The sequence below is a fragment of the Hirundo rustica genome, chromosome Z (assembly GCF_015227805.2).
Source record: "Hirundo rustica isolate bHirRus1 chromosome Z, bHirRus1.pri.v3, whole genome shotgun sequence".
Taxonomy (NCBI): domain Eukaryota; kingdom Metazoa; phylum Chordata; class Aves; order Passeriformes; family Hirundinidae; genus Hirundo; species Hirundo rustica.
Genome location: NC_053488.1, coordinates 73,145,308 through 73,173,119, shown reverse-complemented (window position 1 = coordinate 73,173,119; position 27,812 = coordinate 73,145,308). Strand labels below are relative to the sequence as shown.

The 27,812-nt window shown below is 42.4% G+C and overlaps 1 protein-coding gene across 1 annotated transcript; it reads left to right on the top strand.

Annotated features, from left to right (window-relative positions):
- Positions 1 to 436: 436 nt before the first annotated feature.
- On the top strand, positions 437 to 21,476 carry PDE6B (phosphodiesterase 6B). Its single transcript, XM_040091083.2, has 22 exons — positions 437 to 847; positions 2,769 to 2,921; positions 3,255 to 3,344; positions 5,641 to 5,781; positions 6,508 to 6,582; positions 6,673 to 6,737; positions 7,688 to 7,754; positions 7,899 to 7,946; positions 8,118 to 8,267; positions 9,246 to 9,389; positions 9,928 to 9,993; positions 10,550 to 10,696; positions 12,220 to 12,327; positions 13,325 to 13,434; positions 14,421 to 14,508; positions 15,052 to 15,152; positions 16,624 to 16,731; positions 17,422 to 17,485; positions 18,767 to 18,841; positions 19,721 to 19,804; positions 20,085 to 20,241; positions 21,344 to 21,476. The coding sequence occupies exons 1-22, from the start codon at positions 437 to 439 to the stop codon at positions 21,400 to 21,402; spliced, it is 2,511 nt and encodes an 836-aa protein (XP_039947017.1). The 3' UTR covers positions 21,403 to 21,476.
- The last annotated feature ends 6,336 nt before the right edge of the window (positions 21,477 to 27,812 follow it).

The window sequence follows — 27,812 nt, the reverse complement described above, 5'->3', positions numbered from 1 at the left end:
GCAGTATATATTTAATTAGACTTTAAAGAGCTTATTTCAATGTTAGGAGATGCACTCCTTCTCTGTTGCTGCTCCCTCAATAGAATTGTTTCAGTTAGTGTTCTGTTTATCAAGAGAAAGGAGAGTGTTTTCAGACATTGCGAGTACTCAGTTTCTGTTTGTAGTTAGATTAAGAAGAATAAAGTTGACCCAAAGCTCTTGAAGAGGTCATCTAATCTCTTTGGTTGAGAAGATCTGTCCTACTGCAGACTCACCTTCAGCATTATAAAGGAATACATCTTCCTGATGACAAGCTCTCTTTGCAGGGATACCTCAAACTTGTTCAATGCAGAAGCGGCATCTTCTGTTACAAAAATTTAAGAGACACATGAGAAATTAGAGTGCTGCCTGCATATCTTTGGACTGCTACTTACCCACAAGATCCAGGGCATTCACAATGAGCATTAGTGAAGACGACGTGGAGAAGTTTCTTGATGGCAACCCTGCTTTTGCCAAGCAGTATTTTGAGAAGAAACTAAAAACAGAGTCCCAGGATAACAATGAGACTGAAATACTGTTTGAGTTGATCCAAGACATGCAAGAAAGCATCAACATGGAGAAAGTAGTTTTCAAGACCTTGAGAAGAATCAGGTCCCTTATTCATGCTGACCGCTGTAGTCTCTTCATGTATAGGCAGAGGAATGGCACTCCTGAACTGGCAACAAGGCTTTTCAACATCCAGGAGGGAAGTACTCTGGAGGAATGCCTGGTCTCTCCAGACTGTGAGATTGTCTATCCACTGGACATAGGCATTGTGGGCCACGTCGCTCAGACCAAGAAAACCATGAACATCAAAGATGTCCGTGAGGTATGTTTGCCAGTTATTTATTTTCTGGGTAGAAGAGGGGCTCACAGGGATCAAGAGGCAGCAGCACACCACAGTGCTTGGTTAAAGCTTTTGTGATGTACTCCCTATGTACTGGGAACAAGTAGCAAGTCTGAGAGTTCCTTCCAATTTCATTTATGGGGTGAGGTGAAACTCTTGTAAGCACGTTGATTACACCAGGTCTTAATGACTGCAAATAGCGCACTACTACACCTTGCCTGTCAAACTAAAACAAACAAAAAAAATCATATCTAGTCCCTCAGAGTGAAATAATCAGATCTGCACTGAATGCATATGGAATTTTCCACACAATTTTATAGTCTATGGGTAAGTTGCAAAGTCATAGAAATTCTTTACAGTGAGTCCCAAGAGGGTTTTCCACCACAAAATAACTTTGAAAATGTTGCTGTGATGAAGGTTTAGCTTAGGGCATTTACAGGCATTATTATCAAGCAGAGCTGGGATGTTAACTGCAATCTGTGTATGGGCAATCTTCATCAGAAGCAGCAAGAGACAATCTTCGACTAAAAAAAACTCTTTTAGCAGAAATTGCAACTGCAATATCAGGAGGGATCTGAGGAATTTTAATGTTTTATGTTTATGCCTTCATGACAGTATTTATTCCCCGTACTTCTGGTTCAGTCATGTAAACCTGGATAGCAGGAATAACAATCTGCTTGTTCTAATCATAGGTATAAAACTAAAATCCATGTGACCCAAATATGGCATTTGGGATTACTCCATCTATTGTTTGCTAGTTACAAAGAGACCACCTGTTTATTCATTCATTTGTTGCTCAGCGCAGGCATATCTCTTCAGCAAAACCTTTCTTGTCTTCCACAGAATGCACTGAAACATTGTTCCGGTTCTGCAACCTGGTAGTTTTTTGGTTTGTTTTGGTTTGTGGTTTTTTTGCTGGGGCTATTGTTGGTGTTGGGGAAAGCATCAGAATGTGACTTAAATTTTAAAGTTTTTGGTTTCTGGTATTTTTCCAAATACAATGGAGGGTTTTAGATCTGTGGGCTAAGTGCTGCGCTGTAACTCAAGTGCTTTTAGACATTGCCATGATAAAATTCCTTTGTACAAGACCCAGGGATTAAATGCTTGATCTACTCCATTTGGCAGAAAAGGCCAACAGGGGGGAAGGTATGGGGAGAAGATACATTAGGGCATGATCATTCCTCCTGGAGCAACCTTCTGAATATGATCAGAGTTGTGCGGCCCTAACCCAAATAGAACGGCTGAGAGATGACAATTTATTCACCAGAGCAAGGAGAATATCTTTGGTCAGCAAGACCATCCCAGCACTCCCCGTGGCAGGTGATGATGGTATCAATATGGCTCTGTGCAGGCGAAGTGATTGGCTATCTGCTTTCCCTGGACTATCCTTTCTCTGCTTTTCCAGAGAAAGTAGGGATAGATGCTGCAAGCGGACAAGAAGCTTCATGATAAAAGGAGAAGAAAAATGAGGGTGAGTGAACGTGCCAGTGCTGCACTGGTTTATACCCTGTGGCTATGCAGTGCTACCTGGCTCGACCCACTCTGCAGTGCTAACAGGAAGTCAGAGGAAAGGATGGAGGAGGTACCATGAAGAATATAAGTGATCTGAGAATAACCAGTGAAGAGTCCCCTTGTTCCGAGAGAGCTTGACATGTTAAAGCTTATGATTGGCAAGGTCTTCACAGAAAGTTAAAAACGCACGTGTTGCAGTCAAAACCTGCCCCTTCTAATCTTGATATTAGGTTTATCATCCATATGTGGTGCAATTTTCTGCTAATTTCTTCTCCTCAGTAAATTTTTAACCAAAACTTTCTTTAGGCAGCTTACTTTGGGGGGTTGTGCTTCGACTTTGCTTCAAGATATGTTGTGAAAAATGTCTATTTGTAAATTCTCTTTTAAACAGTGTGCCCAGTTCAGCCCGTTTGTGGATGAGCTCACCGACTACACTACAAAAAACATCCTTGCGACACCCATCTTGAATGGCAAAGATTTGGTCGCTGTCATTGTGGCTATAAATAAGCTGAACGGCCCACATTTCACCAGCTCTGATGAAACAGTAAGTGGTCAGTAGCTGAATTCCTATCACAGGGCTGCTACTTTTCTCAGGCAACAGAGATCCTTTTAAGCTAGTGATGCCTGCTGTAGTGAATGGTGTGAGTTTCCCTAAAGAGCACTCACACTCTCAGAGAAGAGGCTTATAATGAGGATGCTTATCTCAGATCTTTCAGGGAAGATACAGTGGGATAAGCCTCATGTCATGGCAGTGCAAAACAAAACAAAGCATTTATCCTGGGAAGTTAACATTGACGCTTTTAAAGCGGTACTGTGAACTACAGTACACATGAAATTTCTACGGCATTCAATTGAATCTCACCATTTGCCTTTTCAGCTTTTTCTGAAGTATCTGAATTTTGCATCCTTGAACTTGAAAATTTATCACTTGAGTTATCTTCACAACTGTGAGACTCGAAGAGGCCAGGTAAGAGTGAAAATGAAGACTGGTTAACTCAAAATCAAATTAATGTGTCCTTCTGATTTAAAGGGTGAATCTTTAAATCAGAAGAATGTATAAATTTGTAAGATTTGTTCCTGACGAGCAGAAAGAAAGAGATGCTCTGAACTGCTTTCAGATACTGCTTCTTTCCCAGAGTCCTTCATTACTCTCTTTCTTCTGCTATTGGCAAGGATGTGATGCAGTGGCACCAGTTTCAGCAGGACTGACCACTAGGTGTTTTCTTGACTTGGGGCTGTGAAGCACTCTTGGATCATTTCATCATTTCAGACAGCATCATCAAGAGATTTTCTGAAACACTTAAGAATGTAGTGTTTTCCCCCTATCTGCTAATTTAAAAGTGCTATTGAATTTCCTCTTAGAGCCAGTGAAATTGTCATAATGCATGTAGTGTTGGCCTCCATCAGTATAAAGGAACATACATTAGGGGTTTAGGATACTCTGGATTGAAATTCAGGTACCATTCTTTTCCATTAATTGGTTTGCAGTAGGAATCTCAGATTTATTGGGGTGAATGTGAATCCTTGCAATCACTTTGTGCAAGCAGGCAATAGCTGTCACTCAAAAGGGCATGGAATTGCATCTGTGCTTCATGGCAGCCACACTCTATTCTCCAATGGGATCGCCATGGAGAATAAACACTTATCTTGGCTAAACAGATGCAGAATGAATGTCTATTTTGAAGCTTTGGGACAGCACTTATACCTTTTAATTAATTTATTTTGCTTTGCCTAATTTTTTTCATTAATCCAAAACATGAATGATGGTCCAGTGATACAGACACAGCAATGATGAATAGTTAACTAAAGCAGAACCAGCAAAGGTTTATTCCTGTTGAGAGCTTAGCAGTAGGACTGGCCAGGGTAAGAAAGGGGCTAGAAGACAAAGTGGAGACCCGTAAGGTGGAAGGCCTAATGCTTCTGGTCTGGGACTGAACCCAGGAGTCCTGTGTTCGTATATTGCTGCTGTCTGAGCAGTTCCCACATAAGAAGAGGAAAGCAAGAAAGAGATGCAGGACACACTGCTCTAGTTCTGCCAATTGTCAAACCTCTGACTGATATAGGTCTTAAAGGCTGTGTGAAAGTTACTATAGTTTATTGTGTTAAAATTTAAAGTACTGAAGTACAGAGTGGGCAAATGATATTCTCAAAAGTGGTCTAGGATTTTAATATTGCAAATCCCAACAGCAAAGACTGGGTGATACTGTGGGTAAACTGGCTTGTGCAAAGACAGGTCAGCCTGCTTGTGCTCAGATATTGTGTAGAAGTCTTATTAGAAGACAATATAATGCATTTTACCAACTTCTTTATATTATTCCTTGACTTAGATGTTTTTCAGCTATTTGTCTCAATCCTTCTCACTGGGCTTGTGGATTTCAGTACTTACTGCATGCTGTAAAGTACCAAAAAGCTAGACCGCTGCTCATTTTCATCTAATGGTTTGTATGACAACACCATTATGCTATTTGAGGGATGCTGATAGCAAACTACTCCGACTTCATACAAGTGGCAGAGTTGTCCCAGTTTATGGATTAGAAACAGAGACCAGTGCAGCTAAGAATTGCTCAAAAACGTCTACTAGTGCCCAGTGAAGAGGTGAGAAACACTTTTTCTGGCTGTGACCGCGTAACAGTGTTTCTTGTTCCAAGCAGAGGTCCAGTCTGCTTCAGGTTGCAGCTCAGTGCTCCTCATGCCTCCTGGGTTCAGGAAGCCAGACACACACCTGGGATACAGGCATACATGCATTAACTAAGCTAAGCAAGAGTGTAGATGCAGAGCGGTATTTGTGTAACCATTTCAGAGCAGTATTTGCTTAACCTCTGCTTTTACACATGAAAGAGCCTAATAGCAACAGCTTTCTTAAAGGTACATCTGTAGAATGTACCAGAAGATTGGGAAAGGGATCATAAGCTGGTGCACACACAAAACAGCTGCTCAAACCCTTTGAGGAAAGTTTCAAACACCAACCTCTGGAATTTGCAATGCTTTTGGTGTTAACTGGTTTTGGGTGCAACATTTTGCTAATGCGTATAAAATTTAAGTGGTGACAGCTCTTTGCCTGACACTACCACTTTTTCTGTGCTATATTGGTAACATTTGACTCCTACATAATACTTTGATGACCTGACTCTTTCTCCCTAGTAATTCCCAGTGTGAACAAGTGGTGTAGATTTCCTGTACTTTTCAGGAGCTGTAACCCAACATTTGGGAAGCCCAAACCGCTCTGAGAAAAGCTGTGCTTACATTTTGATTTTATCCTGCAGGTGCTGTTGTGGTCAGCTAATAAGGTTTTCGAGGAGCTGACGGACATTGAGAGGCAGTTCCACAAGGCTTTTTACACAGTGAGGGCATACCTGAACTGTGACCGGTACTCGGTCGGTCTCCTGGACATGACAAAGCAGAAGGTGAGTGTTCACATGTGTGCCACGCATCTTTTTGATTGCTCTTATCCACTGAGGGGTGATACACGCAGGATAAGATTGTCCAGGTTTTTCGATTAAATTTGGCTACATCAGAAAAAGCTGACAGCATCAAAGTTACATCTGATTTGTCTGTTGGTTTGCACCTCTGGCAAATTTTATGTGGGGTTTACACAGCATCCTGGCCAGTGGAGCCGTCTTTGCCCCATGGTCAGGCTGACTGCCTTGTTGACAGAACTCTTGTAACACACTGTCTTGTGAAGAGGTATATTAAAAGATCATAAGTGTAAGCTAAAGACACTTTGATCAACATTATAATGTAACATAATTTTTAAAAAAGCAAAATGAGTGTTTCAGTTCTTCGATCTGGCAATAGTAGGTCAGGCAATAGTCACACTTTGGAAAATGGAGAACACAAAACCATTGTCATAGCTGTTTGCTCTGAGCACAGCCAGTGCTCGCTGTCCACTGAATGAATCAGCACTCTGTGTATAGGAAGTATATGGTAATATGCAGCCATATAGATGCACCTGACACTTCCAGATTTGCATATTTGGGTATCATTCTGCTGTCTAGTATTGAATTAGTTTTATTATTTCATCCTTTGTTTACACAACACAAAAAAAAGCATGGTAGAGCAATGGTTATTTTGAGGCTTGAGATAGAATGCACTTTTCTACTTTAAAAATACTTTTTTAATTTTAAAACCAGGAATTTTTTGACCTGTGGCCAGTCCTGTTGGGAGAAGTACCTCCCTACTCAGGACCTCGAACCCCAGATGGCAGGGTACGTGAAAACAAGATTTCTTTAACTCTTTCCTCTCTGAATGGATTGCCTCGCCATTCATTTTAACACTATTCTTTCTTTCACTTGTAGGAAATAGTCTTTTACAAGGTCATTGATTATATATTACATGGAAAAGAAGACATTAAAGTCATCCCGTAAGTGCCCAGTCCCTGAATGCTAGGTACTGCTAGGTACTGACACAAGGTTCCCCACCTTTTAAAGACATCCATGTGGAGAAATATAAAGGACTGATAGAGGATCGAGAGTCAGAATGTAAGTTGGTGCTTCAACTCACATTTCTGCAGGATAAAGATTTCCTCAAGGGCATTGGGATCCTGACTTGAAAATCAGGCTCCAAAATTCACTGCAACTAGTGACTCTTTTTAGATGTGTAAGCGACCTGCCTTGATTGCCTGCAGTTTTTGGCTCTTTTTGCCAGGCAGAGGCATCACTCTCTTCCATGCTTTCCCTGTGTCAGTGACTGAGCCTCATCCAGGATGCCTTTGTGCTCAGCTTTCCTTGTTTCTCTCCAATCCTTCTACCACTGACCCCATCTTAAGGCTACCTCTGGCCTGTTCTCTGACACACTGGGACTCCCTCTTTCTGTCCTCTCTTCTCGCCACTGAATTTTACAGAGGAGCCATGGGCAGCTTAGGCAAACCTGACCCAAAAGAGGTTTCTTCCAGTTCTGGTAACTCTGCTTTACAGTAGTGTATGTGCTGCAAAAAAGGCTCCCATTTCTTGGGTACAGCACTGTTCCAAGTTCAGGCTGCAGACCTCCTTAGCCAGGAATCTCTTTTTGTCTTTCTCTGCACTGAAGATCTGAAACACGGCCTTCACTCCCAGGAATGACTTTTTATAAAGTCTCTGCAAACTGATATTTTATCACTTACTTTGTTCTGAATTCTTGAAGGGAAAATACATACTTATGTGGAAAATTTTTGCTTATGCACATGGATCCTTTGAAAGTAACAGGATTATTTATGAATTGGGGGTTCCAGGTCTAAACCTGGATTGTACAATCAGCTGAATGCATTTCAGCTCCATGATCTTTCTTCTGTAAACATATACCTTTAATTTCACTTATACATTTTTCTTTTATTAGAAATCCGACCCCGGATCATTGGGCACTAGTTACTGGACTGCCAGCCTATGTGGCTGAAAGTGGATTTGTAAGTATCTAACCTGGTATTCCTCAAGTCTTTCTGAGATGAATAATACTCATACTGCTTTCTCAGAAATTCAGTCCTTTGCTTTGGCAGTTAGATTTCTCATTGCCCATATTGTAATAATTTTTCTTCTGTATGATCCCCTAGATTTGCAACATTATGAATGCTGCTGCAGATGAGATGTTTAACTTTCAGGTATTGTGAAAACTTCCAATTCTATCAAGGATTCAACTTTATTTTTTGCAGAAATGTAATGTAGAGTCAATATTAGGCATGTAAATACTACTTTTGCCTGTAGTCTGAGTGCTCATGTATTTAGAAAACATATTAACTGCATGATGTCTTTCTGCTTGCTGTTTTTTCAAGGAAGGTCCTCTAGATGAATCAGGATGGACTATCAAGAATGTTCTCTCCATGCCAATAGTGAATAAAAGGGAAGAGATTGTTGGTGTTGTCACATTTTATAACAGAAAAGATGGGAAACCATTTGATGAACAGGATGAAACCCTCATGGAGGTATAGTTTCTTGCTGGAAGAAATTACTATAATTGAAGAAGTCACCATTGTTCCATGTACACCTGCAAAGCATCCCAAGTGTTTTGAAGCTAAGTGGGTATCTTTGTTGCTTAGAGAGGTATTATACATCAGCTTGAAAGTCTTGAAAGCAACCATTTGAAATACTGGGGGAGTTTGGTATGTGAAACCCAGCTATGTTCTTGTGACTTTTTTCAGCATTCTGGGATTGTACACCTAGCCATGAGCAGCTACTCTGTCCCAAAACAACAGTTCTGACCTGTGTTCACATATGTGACAGCTGGCTCTCACTGGCTGGGCAAGTCCCTTGAAAAGTTACACAGAAATTATCTATGTAGCTAGGATAAAAATCTACCAACTATGGCTGTGATTAAAGAACTCACTCCTTAGAAATGCTCCTATGCTAGTTTCAATGAAATACACCTATTTGGCTCTTGGCACCTGTTATCAATCAGGACATTTCCTGGAATAGACTTTTCTTATCAAACAGAAAGACCACGGGGAAAAAAATCAGTGTGAATTGGCCACAAACAAGTCGAAAGTAAGCACAGGAAGTGAGTGAATACACATGAAACGTGATGAGACCACCTTGCTCTCCTCTGATGTGAGAGCTCTTGACCTACTGCCACCGTTGTGACAAAAACATTTCCATAGGTGTGGAGACACCCACAGCAACACAGAAATAGTTTTCTGTACCCTGAACTGGACAGAGGATCCTTCAACCAAGCATGGATGCTTTCAAGGCTGGGGCAGATTCAACAGCAAGGGAGCTGCTTTGCTGAGAAGCAAGTCACAGTTGGGAGCAAAAAGTAGTTGCTCATTGCTAGAATTTTGGCCAGACTCAAGCTTGTGTTTCTTTAAAAATGTACCATACATATTTAAAGAAATTTTAAACTTCTGTGTCTTTGAGGAACAGATGTTATGGCTGTTTCACTGTTTCCTTCTCTTCCTCTTACCAAGTCTTTGACACAGTTCCTGGGTTGGTCTGTACTCAACACAGACACATATGACAAGATGAACAAGTTGGAGAACCGTAAGGACATTGCTCAGGACATGGTGCTCTACCACGTGAAATGTGACAAGGATGAAATCCAGGAAATTCTGGTAATGCCTCACGACGCGAAGCTCACACACAAGTGTACTGGCCTGGCCCACGACTTATGGCACAGGCACAGATCTCCCACTTCACATAGATGCTTCCAGCCACCATGATGTGGTGGCAGCACCTGGTCCCCAGCACAGGGGCAGAATGGGTCCTTCTTTTGGTTCTGTGGTCACTACACTCTTTCTAACTTCCTCAGCAAAGCCAGCCTTGGAGGTGCTACTCAGGGCAGGGCTGTAGGGGTGGAGCAGAAACTGATTTATTCCTCAAAATCTCTCTAGTGCTGAGGTTGTAAAGTTAGAGGACCCAGCTGCAACACTGGCTCTCGGAGGACATTTCCAAGTGAGGGAAGCACAAAACAAAATGAAGGAGAGGGAGAACACTATCAGGAAAAATGCATTAAAGGACAAGAAATTGAAGTGAGTTCCAGGAAAGAAGCACGATATGCATATGAGAGCTGCCCTAGACTGCCCCAAATCTGCCCAGTGCAAAGTCCAGTGAGGTTCAGTTGTCTCCTTAACACACCCATGCTTTTTGCAGCCAACACGAGAAAAGCTGGGGAAGGAGCCAAGTGAGTGTGACGAAGAGGAGCTGGCAAGAATTCTGGTAAGAACAGTACACTGGAAAGAACAGCCCTGGCAAGCAAATACTGCCCACATAGATGTAGGGAAGAGCTCCTAGTGTTGGCATGATGTTACCTGGTGAAGGGTGAAGGCAAAGCATACCCCACCCTCCTTTGCTGCCTGAGTTTGAGATTATCAGTAGCATGTGTCAGCAAGTGCCTTCCGCAGCTCCTAGGGAGTCCCTGCTCTCTGCCTCTTTATCTCAAGGGGTTCAAAGTCCATCTGGAAACACATCAGCCACCTTGGCTCGTCATGCATTTTGTTTTTCAGAGCAATTAAGCAGGGCTGTAATTCTTCTCCCATTTTGAGTCTTCCAACTATGTCAAATCAAATGCTTAACAGGAAACAAACAATATTTCCTGCACAAAACTGCCCTCCCTCTTCCTCCACTAATGGGGTTATCACAAAAATGTTAATTTCAGTCTATTTACGTGCTACATTCTAAAACAAAAGCAGCATCAGACTGATACTTTTTTGTTTAGCAAAGCTTAGGAATGACATAAGCAGCACAGCAACAAACCAGCCCACCTCTCTTACAGAAAGAAGAACTCCCGGGGCCCACTAAGTTCGAAATCTATGAGTTCAGGTTCTCTGACTTTGACTGCACTGAGCTAGAGCTGGTGAAGTGTGGCATTCAGATGTACTACGAGCTTGGCGTGGTGAAAAAGTTCCAGATCCCACAGGAGGTATGAGCTGGCAAAAGCTAGGATCGGGTGACTTGGATGTACAGCAGACTCGTCCATGCTGCGGTTGGCACTGAGGTCCCCGTGCATGCCCAGCACAGCTCACAGAACAGCCACAGGACTGGGTTCACGGGGGCTTGCAGTGAGGGAGTCGTGTGTCCTGAGTCCCCTCACCCCACTGACAGCAGGGAACAGTCTCTCGTGTGGGACTGGAGCATAAAGTTGGCCCCTTCTGCTCTTCTGCTCCTCACTGCCTGCCACAGGTGTGGGTCTGCTGTGAGGTCTATATGGATGAGCGGTGCACTCTGCTAAATGTTGCTTGCACATTCTATATTCAATGCCACTCACAGCTGAAGTGTAAAAACACAGTTCCCAAAGGAGTGTGCCTGCCTGTGTGCCTGTTTCCCTTGCTGAAGTATGTACCCTGCAGCTTTCAGCCAAGATATGCTGAAACCCGCTCTGGCAAGCCCCTTTGCTTTTCTTCCCCATGTAAGCATGGATGTGCCTTCATTTGGCGCAGTGAGCACCAACCTGTGGACAGGAAAGGGGTGACCCTGTGGGAACAAGGACCCCATAAACCCTGACATGCGAACTCACGACTTTAGCAATTCAAACCCCTATAGGAATTGTGAAAGTGGCATTTCATCAGCTCTGCTGCTCCTGAAGGGATTTCTCTGCACGTCATGTGAAGTCGATTTCCATCTAGAGGGATCTGGCGGTAACTGCAGGAAGAGGTTTCACCCGGGAAAGGCAGGATGGCTGTCGGGAGGGAAGTGAAGGGGAATTGCCTCTCTGCTTCTAACATGCCAGTGTCCAAACTATTCAAAATGTCAACTGCGAAACAACTAAGCCCTGGAAGAGGTGTGAAAAACAGTGATTCTTAATAGTTGAGATTTTAAGAAATGAATACTCATTCATAAATAATTTGCTCATTAATGAGAAAACCTGCAAAACTATAAGAGGAAGTACACATGGAGAAGTAGACTGGAGAAGGAAAAAACCACAGTTTTCTATTTAATGTCCTATATTGTAATTTTTTAGGTGATATAAAGATCACTCATCTTTACATTTATGGATCCATATCTCTTGAAGAGAGAGATAGCGACATCAGTATTGATAAATCACAAGACAAAGGGACATGTCTCATAAGTGACAAGCCAGAGAAACACAAAAATTCAATTAATTCAAAACCAGTAAGATGGAATTGCTTTTTCTCTAGGCAGTGCTGGTTCTTGTTTACCCCAGAGGCATCTCTGTGGTTTTATTTTTCTTAAAAAAAGAAATTTTAAAAGAGAGATATTAGGAAACAACTATATTTTAGTGTCCACTTTGGCTCTCTACTAGGCTTTACTCTATCACCATTGTCAGGGTAGCCTGATGATAGCACCTCTTGTGATTCCTTTTCTGGGGCCTTCTCTGTAGAGCTGGTTTGAACCTCATCCATGATTTCTATACATGACCTTTACTGCAAGATGAACAGGCAGCAGCTTCATCATGCACACTAACATCCTCTTCCCCACTGGCAGGTTCTGGTAAGGTTTGTGTACTCTGTCAGCAAAGGCTACCGGAAGATAACTTACCACAACTGGCGTCACGGCTTCAATGTTGCACAGACCATGTTCACACTCCTGATGGTAAGGAAGCACCACCCTGGTTAATTCTGTGGCACAGCTTTATTTACAGCAGGTCTCCCATCACACCTGAGAAATTACACAGGGCTCCCTTCAAACCCTGGTGCAGGAAAAAGATTTGTCACTCCTAGCATAGGTCCTCCTAAATGAGGTCTCCATTTGCCTGAAGTGACAGTCACTGCATTACACGCGAAGAAAGCTTTGGTCAATATTGGCCAATGAATGGAAAGCTTTAATTCTCATAAATACAGATGTGTATGGGGTTGAATAGATTACAGATTAAATATTTCTGCAGAGTAGAGGAGAGAGACTACAGGACTTCCACTCTTCCAGTAGCTTCTGACAATAACAGCCAGACTGAAGTCAGCTGGCTGGGATGGACACAAGCTCATGCTTTCCATTTCCATCCAGAACAGACACAGGTGTAAGTCTATTGCTAGAGTAACGTGGCACACATAATTTCTCACAGGTCCTCCGGGCAACAGGTACCTCAACAAGAAAAGGGGCCAGACTGCTGCTCCACACCAGGGATTGACCAGCCAGGAACCAATGAGGACGGTTCCACACATCTGTCACACATCTGCCCACACATCTGGCAGCAGACTTATGCCTACTACCCCTGGACAATCCTTCCGGTGATTCAGCTTGACAGCCACATTACCCAGAATGGCTCAGAGCCTTTTCACAGACTACTTTGTGTCCAGTGACCGGGAGGGTTGCTTATGACAGCCTGGGTGAATCCTAGGGCTAAGGCTTCTAACAGCAGCGGGTAGCCAACCCTGCACATGTGCATCAAACACATAAACACCACAGATGCATCTGCCTGGGCTGGAAATGTTTTGTGTCCAGCTGATTCCCCATTTTAACCTAAGTCAACTGTGTACTGTGTTTCAGTTCTCCTGGACTGTCCCAGGGCATCCCCACCACAGAGCAGTCACCGCTCCATACCTTTTCCTGTCAGAGATGTTAACGTGTGGCATATAAATTCTCTTCCCTCCAGACTGGCAAACTGAAGCGTTACTACACCGACCTCGAAGCCCTTGCAATGGTAACTGCTGCTCTATGCCATGATATTGACCACAGGGGAACCAACAACCTCTACCAAATGAAGTAAGTATTTTCTTACCACTTCAAACCATTTTCTGTTGCTCCTGCTTGGAGTGGAATCTCGCTATGATCACACCAAACTCCAGTACAGCTCTCTTTAATACACAAGAGTGACAATCTTCTTTTACAAGTTACCTTGCTTTTCAGCTTGCTGCACTGTTTGGGTTTATGCCTTGGTCAGTGGGGAAAAATTTTGGTGCTCTCTGGGACTTTCTTTACCTCCTAGCAAACCTCCCTTGGTTAAAGCAGAACTCTACACTACCATTACAGTGTGGAACAGGGGCAGAGCAGGCACTCAGTATTCTGAGCATTACAGGAGACGTAGGATGCCAACAGAAGCATACTGGATGTGGGATGACCAATTTTTGCTCTACCTATGGAGAGAGCACCATGCTTGGTATTGCCCTCACTACCTACAGAAAAAAAGCACCCATGAGAATGTTGCTCTCGTCAGCTACAGATAAACAACTGCATAATTTCGTTACCTAGTCAAGGCTCTGTTGCTCACTTAAAATAGTGACATCACAGCTCTTCTGCAATGCTTGCTGGCAATATTGTCCTATATTTCCTGGAGCTTTGGAAAAATGTTAAGAGAAGTTGGTTTGTGTTTTTGATACAAGAGGGCCTTGCTTTTCAGAAGGCGACCAAGGATTGCAGGTTTTTCTGTTCCTATTACCACATATCAACATGCAGTTATTCAGTAATTAAACAAACTTACTAAGCAGAGTAATTACACTGTAGTCTTAAACAATATTTGGAGTGAAATTTGTAGCTGGAAGACTGTTTTACACGGTGTCCAAAGAATTATAAGCAATGTCACAGGAGTCTTTTATTAGACTGAAGTTATTACCTGTTAAAAACTTCTACTCCTAAGCCATTTAAAAAGAATTGAACTTATGTATGTGACAGAAATGAAATACATAATTATTTATTTATTTTCATTTTTAAGTGTTGCACTAATGTCTTCAATTTTTCCTTTATACAAACAGATCTCAAAATCCTTTAGCTAAGCTTCATGGATCCTCTATTTTAGAGAGACATCACCTGGAATTTGGAAAATTCTTGCTCTCTGAGGAGGTCGGTAATGAACTGTAGTATAAGGGTATTAATAATTTCCTTTTAGGGAACTTTTTAATTAACAACAGAGACCTTTCTCTGGCTTGGATGCCTAGAAACTGCAGCTCCCTCATTTCCAGAGGACTCTATGCTCACCCAGGACCAAAGCACATAGGCTGCCTAAATGCATGTCTTGGTTTCTTCAGAAGCCACATTATTATCTCCATAGGAATATGTTAAACACAGGGTTGCTCTCCTGTGGTCCCTCTAACAGGGCCAAAGCTAACACATTCCAGCAACTAACTTTTAATTTTGGGCAAATTTGCACTGGAATCGGGGGATGGAGTTCGTGTAGGCACTGTGTAAGAACCTTCTCCTGTTCAGTGAATTACAGAGGAAACAGCACCACATGCAGTGAATGGGCTCACATCCCTTGCACCTGAGAGGAGCAAGCTGAACTATTGAAAGAAAAAAAAAGTGAACACATTTGGGAAACGGAAGCGGCCAGGAACTCATAACAACATAGAGCTTGGATTTTTCAATGCCTTTTCCTTTGCTTTTCAGTCACTGAATATATGTCAGAACCTCAACCGCAGACAGCATGAGCATGTGATTCACCTGATGGAAATTGCTATTATAGCAACAGACCTGGCACTCTACTTCAAGTAAGCTGGTCACATACACCACATGTGAAAGCAGCCGTTACTTTACAAAGGCCAAATGTGATGCTTTGCCCTGAAAGCCCCCCACCCATCGAGCAGTTCTCTTCACTGGCTCTGGGAGGCTGCCTTTAATACTGACCTCAGACCTGGTGGGACAACTGAAATCGTTCAAAAGAATTTTGAACTTATAGTCAATTAAATCATATGCAAGACTTTTTATCACTCTATTGCCAACAAAGCAGGGCTATGTTATCCCCAATATGAAGACATTTCATAATTTGTTTTGTTTGGGGTTTGGGGTTTTTTTGTGGTTTTGGGGATTTTTGTTTCTTTGGTTTGTGGGGTTTTTTTTTGTTTGTTTGTTTGTTGTGGTTTTTGTTTGTTTGTTTTTACATAGCATGTCAGCTGTAAAAATATGCATAAATGGCAAATGGGCTGGCCAGGACTATAGTAACTTCTCTGTGAGAGCAGCCTGACACAAGTAACAAGTAGTTCATCATAGGTGAATGTCCAGCTCATAGTCTATTTCACACCCAAGGGCCAAAAAACTCAAAATCTCAGAGCAGTGCCTGCTAACTTTCTGGGACGTGAGGCGGAAACTCAGTGACTTATAACTTCCTAATTAGCAAGGAACTTTTAAAATGTGCTTTCAAAATACTGTGTCAAGACCAGAGACTGCTTCTGTGTCTTGCACTGCAGTATAATGACACAAAATTCAAACAGTCCAAAAAAGAGGAATTTGAGGGAGGTTGGAATACCGCGAACACTTACCCTGGAGATACAATATCTATATGGCAGAATCTATCTATATACCACCACTTCCTCACCAGTTAGGAACAAATTGGTCCTGTCCTCCTTGGTCCATAAACTCCAAGGAAAGGCTTGGCTGAGCTAAAACACGGGATTATTGATGATAGAACACATACACAAATCACTTTATGACATGGCCTCTTTTCTCTGCTATTATTGAAACCTCAGATCTCTCTGGATCTCACTCCAGACAAGAGTGTATTGTGTATAAACCACGCATTAGAATTCCCTATATATATTTAGATTATATAAACAAGGTTAACAATGCCCGACTAAGTATATAAAGTCAGGTCTCTTTAAAAATACTCCAGCTAGCTCTAGGTTTCTGCAGTTTGCTTAACATTTAAGGAAATAGACTTCTTGTATTGCCAACAAAGGTGGAAGCATTTCTCAGCTGACACAACTAGCAGTAGCTTGTACTTCCAAGGACATGCTCATATCTCACCACGATACTTATTTTTAAGGCATTTACAATAGTTAAGGGAGCAGATGATGGTGCTTGGTTTTTTGGGGACTTAAGTGTCAGGACAGCAACTACGGGAAACCGTTCTGGCAGAGTTCCAATACCAGGATCAGCCACCCGGTTTTGACATATTTGTTTGCTTGTTTCATAGATTTTTTTTTTTTTTTCTTTTTTTTTTAACCTCCCTCCCACCCCCAAAAGAAAGAGAACAATGTTTCAAAAGATTGTTGATGAGTCAAAGACCTACGACAATGTGACTGCCTGGACTGAGTATCTGTCTCTGGAGACAACAAAGAAAGAGGTTGTCATGTGAGTAACTGGCTCTGGGGAAGGGCGAGTGATACGGACACCTGATAAGAGCTCCAGGATAAGCTTTGTGCTGCACTTAGTGCAAAGTCAACAAATGATACATTACTGGCCTCTCTGATTTGATCTTCTGGAGAAGCAAGGAAAAAAACCCAGGGGGGAAAAAGCTGTAAGTGGTTCTTCATTCAGATAAGTGTGTCCTGTTGGTCATACATTCCTAAGGAAATGCAAGATGCCTTCTGGTTATATACTCTTACCAGACGACCCTGTAGGCCACAAACAGGGACATCCAATCCATTAGCTGCTCTCCCCAGTGGCAACTAATCCGAGTTGCACAACGCTGCTGTTGTGACCAGACGTACTTCTGGTGATGGGAGTGCTCTCACCACCTCACTGCAGACTGCACTGCTACACACCCATGAGGGAGCCAAAGGTGTTACTCCAAAGTCAAGGAATTCAGCCCAGCAATGACTAAAGCAGCAAACATCTTAGTACCAAGAAGCAAGTTCCCATCATAATTCAATTTCAATCAAGAGAGCAGCCTTTGATGAGTGTAACAGTCAGAACCAAGGCTGTTACAGTAACACATCTATCAATTCAGAAGGGGCCAGGGGGTATTTGATACAGAACTGAGGTATGAGGGTCCTGAGCCTGAAAAAATAGGGAATAAATTAATTTCTTTCCTGTTTTTAGGGCCATGATGATGACTGCCTGTGACTTGTCAGCTATCACAAAGCCTTGGGAAGTCCAGAGTAAGGTCAGGTGCTTGATATTCTGATGGATTTCTGTAGCTTATACTTCAAAGTAATGCAATTTCTAAGCTGCCTAGAGGATAAATCAAAGCCTCCTGCCAAAATTACCAAAATGAATAGCTGTGGTTTTGATGTATTAACCAATCTTGCAGAATGTAGTTGTGAGTCCAAAATTCATGTTTACAAAAAAAAAAACCCAAAACCACAACCCCCCCCAAAAAACCACAACCAAACAACAACAAAAAAAAACACCCAAACCAACAAAACAAACAAAAAAAACCACAAAACAACCCCCCCAGTTACACAGATTTTTTGGTCACAGTGAGATTTTTTTACCTGTAACGTATGCATTGGCTTTATTACAGCAATACCTACTGCTGTAGTGAGGGTAGCTACAACAAACTTTTACATCCCCTGACATCAGGGCAGAGGGTGGCAAGAAAATAATTAGGAAGGGAATAACAGTTGGCATTAGAAAAAGAACACTTTAATGATGGATTAAAAAAAAAAGGACGGTGCCCCAAAACAAACAAAAAAACCACCCCGGCATGGGAGTAACCAACCAACGACCTAGAACTGAGGAAAAAATGACAATATATAAGGTAGATCTGAGGGTAAGGGTCCAATCAGAAACTTGAACTGGGAACATAACCACGTTTGTACAACATCATAAAAATCATAAAAAACATAACCTTATATGGAAAAACTTCATTAACATGCAAATTCCCATGAACCTTTACTACACATCAGAACTACAAAGGGGTTTCCCATGGCCTTAGGTTTAGAGTTGTTTCCGCTTGGCCAGCTCCCACAGCCTGCCTACAGTTTGCTGAATTGATTTCCTTTAGGAGTTCATTCTTGAGCAGTTGCTGAATAATCAACACTAAAATCTAAAGGAGAGTAAAAGAAATGAAACCTATCTTCCTGTTCAGCATGAAGAAAGGACAACAGAAAAGAAAAAAAAAAAAAAAGAAAAAAGAAAAAAAAAAGAGACACCCACAAGGTGACCAGTAGGCAAATCCTTGAGGAGCATAAATTGGAAATGTTTCTTAATAGATGAGCAGTGGCCTAATGAGATTCAGTGCAATACGACTGTTGAGCTGTCACTAGGCAGGTGCAATCCTATTGCCACAGCTGCCCTTCCTGGGAAAAATAGTGAGGCTATGGGTGGCCAAGAAGAAACAGAAGGATAAGTGTGATTTGCTTCAGAATGCAGATGTGAAGCGCATCAAGTTATGGGGCTGAAGTTGATGCTAACTTTTCTTTTTCCCTCTGTGTCAATGTAGGTAGCTCTACTGGTAGCTGCTGAGTTCTGGGAGCAAGGAGATTTGGAAATAAGCGTCCTTCAGCAGCAGCCCATTGTAAGTATCATGCAAGAACTAGGCAATTCAGTTCAGACAGCAAGTCTCTGCAGAGACATACTACAAGCAGTGCCCTGAGTGCTCTGTGTCTGCATGAAACCACAGTGCTTGCCAAAATCCTTTAGAAAACTGTGTTTTGAGATAGTGAAGAGCATCCCTGACAGTGACCAGTGCCTCTTGTCCAGCTGTCCATATAGTTAGATGGGTTCAGCAGCTGTGAACCATCAAGGGGTGATTCCCCCAGGAGATTTTGTGCAGGTCCCTTACAGAAAATACGAAAAATTAAACAGATAAGTCACAGAAGAAAGAAGAGTTTCTAATAAAGAGAAAAACTGCAAACATAGACTTCATAGAATCAAGGAATTATTGGTGAATGGAAGGGCATTTCTAACATTTTTTTAATAGATAAATTTGACATTGAAAGAGACAGGATTCATTCCTTAAGTGGCCTCCATCTGTGTGGTTTGGGGATTTTTGAAGTAGACTTTCATGCACCCCCTCTACCGACAGTGGCATCACAAATTATATAGTAATCAACAAGTTCTTGTAAGAATATAATTTCTTGTTCAGTTTTAGACAATTTAAAACCTCTTCAACACTTTACAACACTTTTCTGGTATCTGTTTGAGAGGCAAAACTGGTTCTCCTCGCCATCCATAGACACTTGAAATATTGTCTGAAACTTGTGCTAAAATGGCAACGGAAATGAGTCCACTTCAATTCTCTGCAGCTGAGGGAGAGGGCTGAGAGAGACGGTCTTTAGGAGAGCATGACAGAACTGCCAGGCTGACACAACAAGGTAGTTTTGGGGAGAAAATAGAGGTGTGTTTTTCAATTAAGTGTTCTCATAAATCATGGTGAATTTGTGTCCTCCCACAGCCCATGATGGACCGAAGGAAAGCTGCTGAGCTTCCAAAGCTTCAAGTGGGTTTCATTGACTTTGTGTGCACATTTGTCTATAAGGTAAGCAAAGTGCACTCTTACACACCCCACCCTTATCAACACGGGTTGAAATCCCAGCTGACTGAGTCCTGGTGCAGCAGCACCACCCCTGGGCAGAGGGACAGGTAGACAAGTGACAATCTGCCCTTTTCTGGGGCATTGCAATATGGTGCCTCCTTCTGCCATTGATACTTTCTGCAAAGCATCATATTTGGATGTGAGGTGTCAGAGTCTATCCTGGGGTATGATGGACAAGCATTCCCTCTGCACTGCATTGTGCTGAGAGGTGTGTTTTGATTAGGAATTTTCCCGCTTCCATGAGGAAATTCAGCCTATGCTTGATGGGCTGCTGAACAACAGAAATGAATGGAAGACCCGTGCTGATGAGTATGATGCAAAAATTAAAGCTCTGGAGGAAGAGAAGAAAAAAGAGGAAGAGAGAATGGCTGCAAAGAGAGGTCAGCAAAAGTAACTAGCTTTGCATTCTTAACTCAAAAACATGCTTATGAATACTCTCACAGATTACAGCAAGCTTTGCTGACACAGCAGAGTAAGATGTTCAGAAAAAGTTGCAAAAATTTGGCTCCATTGGCAAGGCTGAAGACACCTTGCCTTCAAACCTGACACCACGACAGGCTGTCAAAAAGGCCATCAGCTTAAAATTCCAAACACTATTTTCTAAGAAACTAGTGAGAATGCATTCTGCATGAATTCCTGTGCAGCTGGGGACAGCACAATATCATGTTCTGTCCCTGGAAAACAGCAGGTAAGGATCCCTCTGGCTGATCTGCTGTCCCACAGGTTATGAAGCAGAAGCTAAGAAAAGTTAAAACAAAGTCCTAGGAGAACGTTTAGGAAATAATGGTTCATCCTATTTCTAGTCCAGATTAGGTACTACCTAGAAGCAAGCAATAGTGGCAGTAGAAATTTATTTTGGTTGAGTATGGTTTTCTTCTTCTGTGGGCCCAGCCTGTGTAGTAGTGAATACCATCAGTGGCAGTGGGCACGGGTTGAAAGCTTTTCTGATAGCCTGAGGAGTTGTTTGACTCTCAAAAAGGCAGAGGCAGAAGGTTCTCCTGCCCTCTCCAAAATGTCTGATCAAATATCTGCCACGAGTGGGTGCCTTCACTCCACAGAGACTGTATCTGCACTCTTCTTTTGTTCCAAACTGGACCAAAATTCTAACATTCTAATGATGTGGACATTGCTCAAATGATACAGTTTAGAAATTATTAGAGCTGTCTAGATGTTTTATCTCAGTTTAATTCACAGTAGTTAACTTAAAATATCGAAAGTATGTGTTTTAACTATGATTTAGAAAATCACTGAAGAATTATTTCCTCAATAAGTAATTAATATTCAAGCAAGGAAAATTTCCACTAAAATTCCAAGCAGCCTTACATGCACAATTACTTTGCATGCTAGACAGCTCTAGATACAGTGCTATAGGTATGACCTATGCTGATCACTGATAACATAAAAATTCTAAAAAACTACTGCAATGACCGAGAAGGAAATTTATGACTGTGCCTCTAATTCTGTTTCTTTTTCATATGGCAGGTGAAATAACCTGTAATGGAGGAACAGCTCCAGCTTCCAAAACCTGTAGTATACTTTAGAGCTATTCTCACTGCAATATATGTCACCCAAAATTAGAACACCTATAACTGGAAAAAAAAAAAAAAAACAAAAAACAAACAACATGTCATACAAATACATTGCTGATTGGACTATTCTGATAATTTATTAGGCTTGTGACCAACCAGGGAAGGGCTAGATCTTGTTTGCCTTAATTGCATCTCTTCCTGATAATAGGGAGTCAGTTCTGTCCTGTCTCCTGTCCTTCATTTAATGCACCTGATGTCAGATGGCATGTGAAAAGTCAAAACAACATTTAGCCCCATAAATCAGGTTGCAAGATTATGGAAGAGTAGTTTTCCTGAACTTAAACTCTCCTTACACCAAAGCTGATGGGGATAGTCGTGCTCCATACAACCTCATGAGACTGACAGTGAATGTAACCATAGCCTGCACAGTGGGAAAAATGAAGACGAGATAAAGTTATCATATCTAGGTCTGTATTTGTCAGGATATAAGAAAGAAACCTGAGGGTAAGGATGAAGCACGAACTGACAATAGTAAGCCTTTGAACTGGTCTAAAATGTGATGATTCCATGTAAATCCAAGAAACACTCTGGCAGGTAACAGATCTGCATTCACTTCAAGAACCTGGATAGGTTGCTCTCCCAAAGCATGGTACCATTCATGCAACACACAGTAGCTGCTTTCTCCAGGAGCAGGATTTGCACTGTGTGCTAATTGAAGCTTCATTCTTTCATGTGTAATTTTAAGAAGACAGTGTTATCATTACCCATTACAATTCCTCTTACAATTAACCAAGCAACCTGAGTTGTGATATCTCATAAATTTCTTCTGTTTTGCCTCATAATGCCAGTTATTTAACAGAATTGATCAGAATCAACTGTCCAACTGTCCTTCCTCTCCTCCTCCTGTTCTGAGATGTCTGGTTTTTAGCTTATACTCCAGACTTGTGATCCTTATTTCAGATTAAAGATTCTTTCCATGTTTATTCATGCAAAAATAGAACATTCAATTACATTCTTGTAGTAGTAGAGACACCCTCATGTCCTGCTTACCACCACTCCCCCTTTATTTTTTAAAATTGTTTGGATATCTGTTTTGTTGGGGATTTTCTTCTTCTATTACTCCTGCTACCTTCAGGGATTTTACCCTTCATTATGTTGTTTTTCACTCTAAAAATACTGCAAATAAAAGGAAAACTAGAGCTGTGGTGGTACCTGGTGATCATTTACCTGTCTTAGTGTAGTAAGCAAGATATAATTCTCAATCATTATGCAGCAATTCTGTGAGAGGCAATTTGTCTTTCAGGAAAATACAGAAACTTGTCCACTTGCATGAAAGTTAATACACAATAGGTAGTGACTCCATGTTGTATGTCTTGGTTTCATTAAGAATCTTAGAATGTTGAAGGTTGGAAGGGACCTTCAGGACCATCGAGTCCCAACATCCCCCTGCCATGGGGAGAGACACACAGCCTTCTTTTCTCCAGGCTGAACAGCCCCAGCTCTCTCAGCCTGTCTGGGGGAGGTGCTTCAGTCCTCTCATCGAGGAGTGGTCTTGCTCCAACAGTTCCATGCCCTTCATATGTTGGGGGCACTGGAACTGCTCGCAGTACTCACGATGGGTTCTCACCAGAGTAGAGAACCATGTGGGAAGTTTTTATCATACAGTAACAGCAGAAGAAGTCAAATAAGTTGGTGGGGTGTGTTGTGTTGGTTTGGTTTGGTTTTGGTTTGTTTGTGTGGGTTTTTTTGGTTTTGTTTTGTTTTGTTTTGTTTTGTTTTTTTGGTTTGGTTTGGTTTTTTTTTGGGGGGGGGGTTGTTTTGTTTTGTTTTAGTGGGAAAGATACTGTAATAAATGATCAAGCCCAAATTCGTGAATCAAACTATAGTTTTATTTCGAGATTTAAACTCAGTCTCTAACAGCCACATTTAAAAGGAACAGCGTCTAACCCCGGGTTTTGGCACTGGGTGAACACAGAAATGGACTCTGATGGCTCCGAATCTCCCCTGTTCAGGAAGCGTGTCCCGAGCCACTGGCTTTTATACATCCTTTCGCTAAGGATGAGGAGTTGCTTCACTCCTCGTGTCCCCTCTGCTTCATCAGATATTCATGTCCCTGTCTCCGGCCAGTTGAATAGATTTCCTGGGGTGGAACAATGTCTTGATTGCTTTCTCTGGAGAGGTGTTCAGAGATGTTAAACTCGGCTGGAGCAGATAAGATACCCATCTGGTGTTGATCGCTGCATCGCTAGCGGGTTCATCTCCGGAGGGGACACATCTTATCTGGTTACTCCTTCTAGTCACTGAGTAAACGAGTGTTCTGATGGTTTCCTGGCAGAAACCTCCCCCCGCCCCCCATCCCCCCCCGTTTCTCAATCCTCTGTGTCCCCCTCACATTCCACTTTTCAAATCCCAAGTACATTTTATATTTTACAAAGTTTAATTCAGACCGAACACGAATGAACTTTATATTACATGTAATAAATGAACAAACCCAATTCCATAAATCAAAATTTAGAATTTTATTTCAAGACTTAAATTCAGTCTCCAACAGCCACAATTAAAAGGAACAGCGTCGAACCCCGGGGTTTTGGCACTGGGTGAACGCAGAAACGGACTCTATCGCTCCGCATACACTCTCTTCACAAAGTGTGCCCAGAACCACCGGTTTTTATACAGACTTCCACTGAGAGTGGACGGCTACCGTAGTGCTCTTGCTTCGTGGTAGCTTCATTAGGTATTCATGTTCAGGTCCCGGGTCGGTTGAATAGGTTCTCGGAGTAGAACAATGCCATGATTGCCGGGTCCGGAGAAGGTTTGGAAATGTTACATCCGGCCAGAACAGATAAGATATCAATCTCCTCTTAATCACTCGGTTGTTAGCATGCCCATCTCCGGGGGAGACACGGCCTATCTCCCCATTTTTCCCATTCTTTTAGTTTTGTTGGTTGTCCTGAGGCTTTTCCCGGCAGGGACCCTCCTTGTCTTTCAATCCTCGTGTCCTCTTCTTACAGTTTAGCTTTTTTTTTTTTTTACCCTAAACACACTTTAGGTTCTACAGAGCTTAAATCTGACCAAGTGCAGATTAACTTTATATTACATATCACCATATTTAATGTGAATTAATTACATATCACAATACCTAACACGAATTAACTTTAGGTCACATATCACATTACATATCACAATACCACAAGGTTATTGTATGGCACAGTGGTAAGCAGTGGGCTTTTGATGATTGCCACAAGACACCATACACTTAAATGCTGAGAAAATCTTATGTTCTCAAATGTTTTCTGGGAAATAAAACCTGGAGACTAACCTTCCTGCTCCCTGTAACCAGCGTGAAGCACTCATAGCACTGCAGGGTGCTCAGCAGGACTGCTCACACGAGGAGCATGAGGTCCTCTGGTGAGTTGTGGGTGGATGTGCCCTGTCTGCCCACAAGCACTTGGGAGTGCAGGGTGGTTATCCTGCCAGCTATTTCCAAAGGGGGCTATGCATGCAGGGGGTGACCAGGGACCCTCAGAGTGGGGTGCTAGTGGAGGAGGCTGTTTCTCAGGGGTGGATCCTTTCCATGGAGCAGTGATCACTTCTCATTGGTGGTATTGGCCAGTCAGATGCAGGTGAAATTTGGCATAGTTCCTCCTGCAGTGGTCTCTCTTTGCAGCTGGGAGCTGGCTGCTTGGATATATTAGACACGGAGAAAGAAAAGGGCCAAGAAACAGATTTGTCCGCTGTTTTGCCAGGTGTGATGGACTTGGGTGGGCTGGTTGAGCCAGTTTCCATGATAACCCGAGACTGAAGTCTTAAACAGTGCTTTCACATCAGATAGGGAAAAAGCACATAAGAAACATATTCTGCAGAGTTGGGTAATGCCTTTTATCATGTCAGTCTCCTTCCTTCTAGTGAGGCACAACTGCATCTAACAATGCAAATCTCTCCCTCCAGCGAGGTGTTCACACATAGGCCTGGGGGTATTCATCCTTTCTGATAGGACAAATCTATGCAGCTGTCAGAAGCAGGGCCAAACAGCAGTTCTGCCATCAGAAGACAATATAAGCCATCAAAGGTCCCTGAAGAACCACCCTGACTCATTTCCAATGTCGAATCAGATAGTGTAAAACCCCTCTCCAGGGCAGGTGTCAGGGTGTCTTTGCTACATGGGCCTCCACCCCCAACAGATCAAGACTGTGACCATCAGAGTGATGACCATGGAATCAAAACTGAAACAATCAAGTCTTGTCACTAGAACTTTCCTCTTCGCTATCCACTCTTGTCCTTTCCTTCCATTTCTTTCTTTTCCTTATGTATTTTCCTTGTGATATTTTAACATTTTTTTAATAGAAAAGAACCAAAATAGCTACATACTTCCTTACCACTGTGACCAAATTGTTTTAAAACAAACCTGCCTCACATACATACTTGTCATTCAGTGTTGTTTCATTCTACTCCATGCAAGGAATCTATTAACAAGAACTCAGTGTGATATATGTCCTAAAGTTAATTCGTGTTAAAAGATGTAAAATGTAATTCAACCTATATAAGTTTTGTTTCTAATTCAGTATGCTAAGAGTTAACTCAGATGAAAACAGCCCGGAGAAGGGTACAGGAATTTCTTTTGCCTGAAAAGACATGGGAGGGACACGAGAAACCATGATTGGAATTAACAGAAGACGGGACACAAGGATGCCTCTGCCGGGAATTGTTAAGGGGAAAACAAAGACAACGGAAAAAGGAGATGAGAGCCCAGAGAACCAGATGATTACATCAGATCGATATCTCATCCGTCTCCTCCTGAAATTAACATCTTCACGCCACACCTGGATCCGACGATTAACGGCATTGTCCTCTCCAGCTGCCCTATTCAGAATCCCAGAACTGGAACATGAATGTCTAATGAGGCTGCCTCAGAAGGAGGAACCTCGAAGTCCCGAGTTTCTCTCAGCAATCCGGTGTATGAAAAGAGACTGCTCCAAGCCAGAAATGTGAACTTGGGGGGTAACATACTAGCTAAGTGTGTTACAGTGTTCACCCAGCACCGATCCCCCGGGCTCCACGCTGTCCTTTTAATTGTGGCTGTCCAAGACTGTCATTCTGTCTCTCAATAAAATTCCAAAATTTTGATTTATCGAATTTGGTTGATCGTATTTATTGCATCAGTTACCCTGCTTCAAAGGTAGGCCAGAACAGCAGGCCTGAAAAAAGATGTATGTCATTGCAGCAGTTTCAGGAAAGGTCTGTCAAGGGCTGTAGAGAATTTAAATCTGCATATTTGCCCACAAGCCAGTTGTGTTTTCACCTTTGGCTTGATGCAGCTCTCAAGTGTGACGGGAAACCAGGAGGACCTATTTTGTAAGTGCCTCACTGAAGCAGGGAATGCATACAGACCTTCAATGCTCGGTTATGAATGTGGTGTTTGAGGGGATAGGAAAATGAATATCCCTGTGAGAGTGGCAGGAGAGGTTTCTGAGAGAGATGCTCAGGGCTGGAATGTAAATTTTCCACCCATGCAGGAGAAGAGGCTTGCCTGAGTGAGAAACTCAAGAGATTTTTAATTCTGCATCTTGGCCATCTTCTGCTGTCCCTGATGGAAGGGGTAGGGCAAGCTGACACTAGACAGGACCACTTTGCTACTAAAAAAGCGCATGTGTATACTCTTCAGCCATCTGTTCTGCCGGAGCCTAGGCTGGCACTGGGTTGTGAGTGGAGATGCCTGACCTGGCACAGTCAGAGATGTAGGAGGATGTACAAGGCCTCTGCTGTTGGCGAAGCTGTGAGGGTGGCAGTTCTGGCAGAAAGGGAAAGAAAAATTTACAGGGAGATGTGGAGAATGTCGTCTTCAGCCACCACTTCAGAGAGAAAGGCTTACTATCTTTTCCCATCTGGCCACAGCTTGACTTGAACTATGTGTGGGAAGTGCTCCTCTCCTCCCAGGCAGGTGGGACAGGAACAATGCAACTTTCAATCTGTTCCTCAAAGAGATGGTATTGAACACCACAGGGAGCGTAAGGATCCCAGCTCCACCTTTCAGGCAGATGGGTTGCATGTCTTGGTGCTCAGTAAAGGGGCTTTCTCCTACCAGCATCTCCAGATCCTGTGTAAGGAAATCTCTATGAAAGCCCAGAGTACTAGATCCAAGATTTTAGATCCACGAAGTCTAGGCTAAGTGTGGTTTGCACTATCTATCATAAAACTTGCAAGAGGAAGATCTTTTTCCTCTGTACCTCTCCCTCGATTCCTTCCACAAAACTATAGGGTTAGAAAAAACATTCAGTAGGTTCAGTAGAAAACCATTCAACTTTCTCTCAAGAAGCAGCAGAGTATTCAGGAGTCACACAAATGTAGTTCCAGCAGCAGAACAGGTGGGTGTAGTGTTTTCCAGAATACAGAACAAATATGAAAGTTTTTCCCCCTCATACCCT

What these genes read in the sequence shown, in the direction of transcription:
- PDE6B (XM_040091083.2), top strand. Translation starts at nt 437, where the DNA reads ATGAGCATTAGTGAAGACGACGTGGAGAAGTTTCTTGATGGCAACCCT. An exon ending in GTGAGACTCGAAGAGGCCAG is followed by an intron (nt 3,345 to 5,640) that starts GTAAGAGTGAAA and finishes TTTATCCTGCAG; the next exon opens with GTGCTGTTGTGGTCAGCTAA. An exon ending in ATGAGATGTTTAACTTTCAG is followed by an intron (nt 7,947 to 8,117) that starts GTATTGTGAAAA and finishes TGTTTTTTCAAG; the next exon opens with GAAGGTCCTCTAGATGAATC.